The sequence below is a fragment of the Conger conger genome, chromosome 2, assembly GCF_963514075.1.
Source record: "Conger conger chromosome 2, fConCon1.1, whole genome shotgun sequence".
In the NCBI taxonomy this organism is placed as follows: domain Eukaryota; kingdom Metazoa; phylum Chordata; class Actinopteri; order Anguilliformes; family Congridae; genus Conger; species Conger conger.
This window is the reverse complement of record NC_083761.1, coordinates 15,954,709-15,963,325: the sequence shown is the minus strand read 5'-3', so window position 1 is coordinate 15,963,325 and position 8,617 is coordinate 15,954,709. Positions and strand designations below refer to the sequence as shown.

General features: G+C 42.3%; 1 protein-coding gene across 2 annotated transcripts; it reads right to left on the bottom strand.

The window, feature by feature from the left end:
• Positions 1 to 690: 690 nt before the first annotated feature.
• Positions 691 to 6,513, bottom strand: arg1 (arginase 1). 2 transcript variants are annotated; one of them, XM_061232531.1, is made up of 8 exons: positions 6,217 to 6,513; positions 5,926 to 5,998; positions 4,396 to 4,570; positions 3,683 to 3,842; positions 3,118 to 3,212; positions 2,675 to 2,779; positions 1,402 to 1,538; positions 691 to 978 (listed from the first exon to the last, which is right to left on the bottom strand). In XM_061232531.1, the coding sequence occupies exons 1-8, from the start codon at positions 6,319 to 6,321 to the stop codon at positions 815 to 817; spliced, it is 1,014 nt and encodes a 337-aa protein (XP_061088515.1). In that variant the 5' UTR covers positions 6,322 to 6,513; the 3' UTR covers positions 691 to 814. The 2 variants fall into 2 exon arrangements, with proteins under 2 accessions (XP_061088515.1, XP_061088516.1); XM_061232532.1 differs by lacking the exon at positions 6,217 to 6,513 and having other exon boundaries at positions 4,396 to 4,496.
• Positions 6,514 to 8,617: the final 2,104 nt, after the last annotated feature.

Genomic DNA, 8,617 nt, shown 5'->3' with positions numbered 1-8,617 from the left:
ATCCACAAGTTGGGATAGTGTTGCAGCAGAATGAGCCGAAAGTATGAAGATGGTAAGAGCAATGAGAGTGAATGTGAAACTGAGTGCATTGCTCAGTTCCTGGCTCACACGCTGTTGAGTCAGAACATCTCCCTGTCCACAAATCAGCACGTCACCATCTCTAATACATCCATTCGCATCAAATCCCATTAGTCTAAGGGCTTTCTTAAGAGTAGATTTTATCTGCGAAAAATACTTTTTCCATAGAATGCGCTTTGCAACAATTTGTCTGAGTGCTCTAGTAAATGTAATTGCATGGTTCTTTGGGAAGCCAACGCTTATGGTGGGGCTTTGTTTGAGGTCACGGGCCAACCTCTGAGGTTCTGGGTCATGTGGCACCCAGGGATGACAGAGCCTAATGGTGGCTAGGTGGTAGTCCAGAAGGGTGCTCCTCTCTGTTGCTTCCATATGCCTTTTGACACACTGGAGGGTCATGTGGAGATTGTTCTTACCTGTGTGGTGTGTGAGATTCACACAATCCTCTGTACTGCTTAATGTGTAACTTCTAGTGTAGCGTAGAGTTGAGAATATGCATGTGGGAAACGCTACCATATGACTGATATGATCTCTGGGAAGCTTTACTGTACTGTATTGTACAGCTTTACATATTTGCATTTGACAATTTTTTGGCAATAAATACACCAGCACACATTTTAATTTCAGTCATTTATATTAAAATATATCCAAAAAATGTATACCTCTTATTAATAAGCAACGTGTGAAACATAATACAAACAAATATGAAAAAACTAGCTTTGATATGAAGAGATGCAATTCAAGGTTGGGGCAAGCAGTAGTCTGGGTTGTGAGAGCCTTCTCGAAGCCTCCCAAAACAGCCCAGAATGACATCCACAGCAGCCTTCGCAGTGGAGCTGATTTCCTCATCCGTCCTGCCCATTTTGGGGTTCACCTCCACCAGGTCCAAAGCTGACAGCATCCCTGCACAGACCACAGACCATGATAATGTTCACTGATTGTCCATAGTGGCCCATCACACGTGTATTGCTTTAACTATTCTTGGGGATGGAAGGTTGTAGGTTCAAATCTCAGGCTTGACTCCCTCCCCCAAATTATGTAGGTGTGTAGCCTGAATTTCCTCATTACCAATCTGGCTGTTATGTGGATATTGTGTAAAAAGTAAGAGGAGCAGGAGTAATTAACAAATATTTGATACATGCATATGACTGATTATAATCCAGTTTTAGACTCAAATGATTTCCCATAGTCAGGAAATTGATTACTTTGTGGTAGGTGTATTTGTTTTTCTTCCGTCATTGCTGTACTGTTACCCTACTACCCCTGCCCTATTGGTTTTTCCATGTTCCACTGTCAATAAATGACCAGCAAAAAAAACTGCTTTACCTGTTTGACAGATCTGCTCAGTAATGTAGATTCCCTCCCTGTAAGTCAGTCCTCCCACCACAGGGGTCCCTGTTGCTGGAGACACTGAGGGGTCCAGTGCGTCGATGTCATAGCTGAGGTGTATGGGCCTCTTCACTCTGTTATCACAGCGGTGGAAGGAAGCCTTTGAACTTGAAATGGGGAGGCTAAAGCATACCTTAAAGAGTTTGCCGTTTGTTTTGTTGAACTTTTCAGCCTTTGTGCACTTCCCACAAAAATGTGAAATTAAGAACATCACAGGAGTAATTATGGGGCCTTCTGGCTAGCATATCCAGCTGTTATTAGAGGCCCATAGAGCAGCACACTATTGGCCATATAACTGCATATGGAGGTAGGGTTTCAGTAGGTAGTGTTCTCCCACCTTTCAGTCAATACCTTTTTCTCAAGTGCTATGGGGTTCATGTAATCTGACTGCATAAAATACGTCAGTGGTACAGTTTTTTGATGCACTGCAATTACACTGAAAAGAAAGAGCAGCTGGCTGTTCTGAAAGACACCTGAGCTAGTGTACACAAAATACAGGAGGGAAATGGACAAATACTTGTTTCTTAAAGGTGATTTTAACATGAATACCAGTCTCCCATATGATCAAAACCATTTATATTTAACCCAATCTATAAGAATTAATCCACAGTGTGTAACGCTGCTATATACTGTATACTTTGAAGGGAATCTGGGTCATTATTTACAGTGATGCAAAAAATCTAAGAATCTAAATCAAAGCTACCAAAACTACCGTAAGGGGGCGACATGGCTCAGGCAGTAAGAGCCGTCGTCTAGCAGTCGGAGGGTTGCCGGTTCGATCCCCCGCCTGGGCTTTGTCGAAGCGTCCCTGAACAAGACACCCAACCCCCAAATGCTCCTGATGAGCTGGTCAGTGCCCTGTATGGCAGGCAATTGCCATCGGTGTGTGAGTGTGTGTATGAATGGGCGAATGAGAAGCATCAATTGTACAGCGCTTTGGATAAAGGCGCTATATAAATGTCAACCATTTACCATTTACCGTCATATGCAAAATACAAATGTTTCAGCATATCCGCAACAGTGTAATTCCAATTATGACTCATAACACTTGGGAGTGGTGCTGAAAAACTAGGCCAAGAAACCAGACAATCAGGAAATAATTTCCTTAATGCATTATGTACTTACATGCAATATTTGTTTTTGTGCACACAATACAATCAGGAGAAAAGCAGATACTTTGGAAACATTGCAGCAGCATGCAAGCACCTACTTTGAAAAGATGTGGTCACATGTCTCTTCCATCACTTTAGCTATGCCCAGGTGGTCTACCTCAGTCATGGAGAAATATTTAATCCCCAGGTATTTCAGGATATAGCTGGAATGAGGACAAATCCATTTTAATAGAGGAATGGAGGAAGGAACCTGATGTTATGTTCTGCTGAAACAGTAATTGGTAAATGAGTGGAGGTGGAAAATCCAAGTTCAGAAAGTAAAATTCCTCCCCAGTATTTTGTTCCAATTGGAATTAACAAGATTCTTCAGGCGGAACTAAAATCAGCAGTTCATGGGTAGATGAAAAACATGGCAGGACTTTTACATTCTGACCTGGATTTTCTAACTCTGCAATTAACAGCGAAGAGAAAGAGAAGTTATGCAATGTCATCGTAAGGCACATCACACAAAATGTCAGCTATTATGTAAATATAAGCTTACTGCTCCTCGGGGTCCACATCCCTCAAGCCAATGTAAATAATATCTTGAGCCGATATGCAAGGCTTTATCCAAGAGAATCCTGGCATCACTGGGATCTGCTCTCAATAGACACAGGCACACAGATAACTGTCAACTCATTAGCTTTTCAAAATCACACCAGAAGTAGTTGTTCTAAACTTGTGGCCCAGGTTTCAGAGAGGTGGAGCCCACGAGTAATGAAATTGGTGGTCTTTCCTAAACAGAGTTGGTCAGGGAGAAATGTCCTAGGGTTAGATGAGGTAAACATGCATGGCATTGAGGTCTCACATAAAATGAGCCATGAAATGCTATTATATATTGAAGTAGTACAAAATATTCTTGACTTCGCTACCCTACACTTGTGAATACTAAGTTGGGAAGTATTGTTAAAGAACAACTAAAAAGTCAGGACTTCACAGCTGACCCATTACATTTGTCCATGTAGGTCCAATGTTCAAGGGTTAAACCAATCCGAAATGTTCAGCATATTCTCAGACCCACACATTTCAAAATGGAGTTTGGAAAGCCAGGTGAGAACAGAGCGCACCTTGGGGTGGAGCTCCCTGATGAGGAATGACACAGGCTGTCCATGGATGTTGCCTGATGGAGTGGTCAGCGGGGTGTTTATGTCTGAATGAGCATCCACCCACACCACGCACAGCTCCCTATGTGAGGCTGCGTGTCCCAAGATTGAGCCAATCGCAAGGCTAGGAGAAAAACATACATCTATTATGAAAAACATATATCTATTATGCTTAATAGTGTCTTTTATTTCCTTATTTTATTTTTAGATTTATAGTTGTAGTCAAAGGGCAGTTTTATTGAGGCAACATTCTCTTTTGGCTTGGGAGATAATGTGTTATTCTCCAAAACTCCAAGCTAGCCACAGGGTGTCTAATATTATCTGAAAAGGGCTGATGTAGATGCAAGCCATTGTTCTAGCCCACCGCTACTACACCTAATTCAACTAATCAACTGATAATAAAAACAAATAATTTGTTAAGCTGGGAGAATCCTCCAGGTCCCAGTCATGTACCTAAGCCAGTATGCTACAGGCTGTGCCAGGATGCTTTTCTTTCTGACACACCCCTGCCCTAGCCACAGCTCATTTTCATATCGGGCAGGAAGTGTGATGCACCCAACTGGCCAGAGGTGTCACTGTTGAACAGCAAGAATATCCTGGTGGCCTGTGCAATGCAGCACTTAAAATGACTGTTGAAATTAATCTCTTAAAATGCTTACAGGTTGCATTCCGCTCACCTGTGGTCACCTCCCAGCATCACGCAGGTGTGGCCATCGTTCTTGATCGCATGAACAGCGTCGGCGAGCTGCTTGTTTGCGCGTCCCACCGACCGGGGTCTCTGCACCTTCCCAAAGGGCTCGTCGTCAGGTACATTCTCAAATTTCAGATTTCCATAATCCCTGACTGAACAGCCTAAAGGCCACAACATCAATCAAGGGAATGCACAACAGTCTTAAAAAGTATGCAGGATAGATTGTTTGCCATCTCCTCATGAAATTAATGTAATGACTTTCATCACACGCAAATATCACAATTTGTGACAACCACCACTCTTCTTTAAGTGGCAGTGTCATCATGCAATAGGATACAAGAGTACAGGAGTGGGTAGGTCAATTTGTATTGATACATTCTGTGCAGCACAATAAATCACTTGTAGATATTTGGCTGAGAAACAGATGTATTGATAGATACAGTAGGGGAGAGACGGAGAGAAAGAGTGAGAGAGTGAGAGAGCGAGAGAGAGAGCTGGGCAGAGACTGGACATACATGTCCCCACTGTGCCACAGTTCTCTGAGTGCTGACGTCTGCCGAGGTGCTGTTAATGTCTGCGCGCCCAGGGGGGTGGTGCACGGTCGGCGGGCTCAACCTATCAGATCCCTTCTCCTCTGTTCCGTGAATAAAACAGAGCGCATGCCCTAGCAGGCTCTCACCGGGAACACAGGAGCACAGATCCTATTCACTGTTAACCCATCACACCTCTCGCCCTGCCACCTCATCTCATCAGCCTACGACACCCCGATGACAAAGATGTAGGCATTTTTCCATTACTCTCTCTCTCTCTCTCTCTCTCTCTCTCTCATTACAGCCCAGTCACTTCATTTTCAGCAGATTGGCACTGAATCAATATCAATTTAGCTGGGCCACCCACAATACAGCACCATCCAATGCAGGGAAATTCCGCTTGCATAGTTGAATTAATTAATACCAATAATAGATTCTTAATTTAGGAATACTTTGGATTCAGAACATTTTTTTAAAAGCAATGCAAGTTATATAGGAGCAATTGGAATAACAACATATCTGGAATAACAACAAGACACATATCTAGTTGAGGCATATGGCATATTTATTAACACAGAACTAATCTTCAACTTCAGGACCACTGTGTGTCTCTATGTTCCACAGGTGTAACTGTTGCACTTGTTTTTATTGTTTATTCGGCAATATACCACAATTTATCTGCCCCAAAATACAGTGAAACAATTCATAATTTACCACGACCATAACCACATTATCGACATAGTATTACATACAGGATACTTTGAATGTATTCAATTAACTACATGTCTAACTTGAAATTAGGAATGATGATTTCCCCATTAAATTTCACATTGAAGTAAAAAAGGCTATAAAACGTTGCGTGCTTAAGATGTACTAAATTTCATTGAAAATCGAAGCAATAACCGTTTAAATTACACGCATAGCACGAATGTCAATAAATACAGTGCAGATAATAAAGCCTGGAGGTAAGGAAACTTTGACGATACCTTGCCCTTTAAGATTCTCTACCAATCCCGCAGAGCGAATAAGATCCGGTCCCTTCTCCACACCATCCTTCGGCTGAAAAGTGATAATAATATAATGCAAAGGTATGCGATACATTTCTAAACGGTGACAGTGAAGCATCCTGAAAAACGATTAATTTTTATCTCAAACACCGTAATCCAATTACACAGTCGTATTCTCATAAATTCTGGGAGGCTCTATCATACAGCTAGGCTATTAAACATCAAGCGAAAAAAAAAAAACTAAAATCAATAGCTAATAAACTGCTTTACCTGTCCTTTCCAAAACGGCGCACCGATAATTCCGACTGTGTGATGACTTCGTCTCTGGATCCGTAAGACACATCCTATCGCGCGCGAACCTCTCATAATAAACATTATTCCGGTACGGGGCAGAGGACGGAAAATTTGCTCCCCCAATTCGGTGGCGCAAGGTGCCCGACCAAATAGCAGAAATTGATAGATTAACGTAGAACAGCAAAAGTCCCCACAGGCTGCCGCCGTCCTTATTGTAGTCACAAATCAAACCTGTAGCTCCGCCCAATGCGTCCTTTATGGATAAGCGGTTTATTTAGTCCACCTTGAGAATTACATAACACATGCAGCATGCGTTTCTATCCTCTCTGTCCCTTTAAGAACGGAGGACCGATACTGACCCTCAATCGTATCCACTTTCAAAGTATTCCTCCCTCGTACAGTTGTATTGGTCGTTGCAGCCTCTTGGTCCTCACTCTTGGACTGGTACACAATGAGAGTCTGACTATTAGAGAATCAAAACACCATTGTGGCAGTTTTGTTCTATAGTTACACTGTAAAGTGTTGTGCCATTTATATAGCAGTGCCGTAACACAATACTGTTATGTTCATGTTATTTGTTTGATAGTTTATTATTGTTAATCTTGTGATTATTTCATTCATTCATTCATTCATTCATTCATTCATTCATTATCCTAACCCGCTTATCCTGAACAGGGTCGCAGGGGGGCTGGAGCCTATCCCAGCATACATTGGGCGGAAGGCAGGAATACACCCTGGACAGGTCTCCAGTCCATCACAGGGCACACACACAATTCACTCACACTCATACCTATGGGCAATTTAGACTCTCCAATCAGCCTAACCTGCATGTCTTTGGACTGTGGGAGGAAACCAGAGTACCCGGAGGAAACCCACGCAGACACGGGGAGAACATACAAACTCCGCACAGAGAGGCCCCGGCCTCTTCTGATACATGACAAGCCAAAATATTTAAAAACTGGCTGCACTAGTACACATTTAACTGAAGACACAAAATGTCCTTTTTTTGCCTTCCAAAGTATCACGCTCTTGCACACTCGCAGTCTTTCACTTTTATTGTAAAAATTCAAATATATAGGTAGTCATGTTGTCTCTAGAGTACTTCAATGGTGTCTGAAAACAAGCTGACGCTTATATCTCTATATAAATGTTATATACAGCTAATGATGTATATATAGTCATTTGTTCATTTTAAACATGTATGGGTTCTATTCCAAATTGTATGCCTTCTTCCTGACGATCTCTTCCCTTGCTTCAAGGGGAAATCCCCGAAATGCCAGGATGTAATATGGAGTATGAACGTGGGGTATAGTTCCTAATTATGAAAGGGGAAGGAGCAATTGTATTCCCTTGCTCCCTCGTTTTTCCTCTCTCCCGTCAACGGTAACGCACGCTCCCAGGGAAATCCAGTAATGCAATGTTCCATGCGTGAAGAAGAGAGGAGCGAATCCGTGCACTTTCAAACAGGGGATGGAGTTGGGAGGTTCGGGAATAATGCATGAGGGCATGTTGAGAAGTGGGGTGGGGGGCAATTATGAACTGAGAATTTATCTTTATCAGATACTTAAGCCTACAATTTTTTCTCCAAGGAGAGCTTTGCATGTCACAAATTTGAAGGGAAATACATCCAGGGGAGACAGCAAGGGAAGGGAATGTGATAAAGTGATAAACTCATGCAATCATGCAGCGACTAAGGAAGGCACTAGCGTTTCCTGCACATTTTGGCAGTTTTTAGTTGACACCAAAAATGAAGGAGGCAGTCCATGTTCGGGTTAAATCTTATAAAATATCAGAATATTGTTAGAATGAAGGAATACAGGCAGTTAAAACCAAGTGTGGTTGTTCATGTGAGGAGTACAGAATTTTTTTTTTGTGTAGTTAGGGAGACACAGACCTTTTTAATTAGGGCAAGGTAAATGGGTTCCTGCAGGGGAAGGGTATATAAGGCAGGAAGGCACCATCAGTTAGCTGGAGGCTGTTGGTTGAAGCATGGGAATGTTCTTTCAGCGTGACTGACAGTGAAATATTGAAGTGTGTTTCACTTTCATTTTGAACTTACTCTAATGGCAAGTTCTCTTTTGTGGTCGGTGGTTCAGGTTTTCTGCAACAGGGGCCTGACAGGAGTTCTCATCATGCTTTTGAGTCAGTTGGTAACTGTTGGTTAAATCTGGTGAATGACATTGGCTGCCATGGCAATGTGTCATAACCTGTTATGTAGTTCCGGTCATAATCGTTATACCACTTTGACGGAAGCATGTCGTGCAGGCTTTCGTTTCCACTCAACTGAATTAAAGTTGAGTTAAACAGCTTCTTTGCGGCTCTCCGTGATGAGTCTGGATTGATTAATATTAACACTCCAGGCTTTTCCAGTTTACAG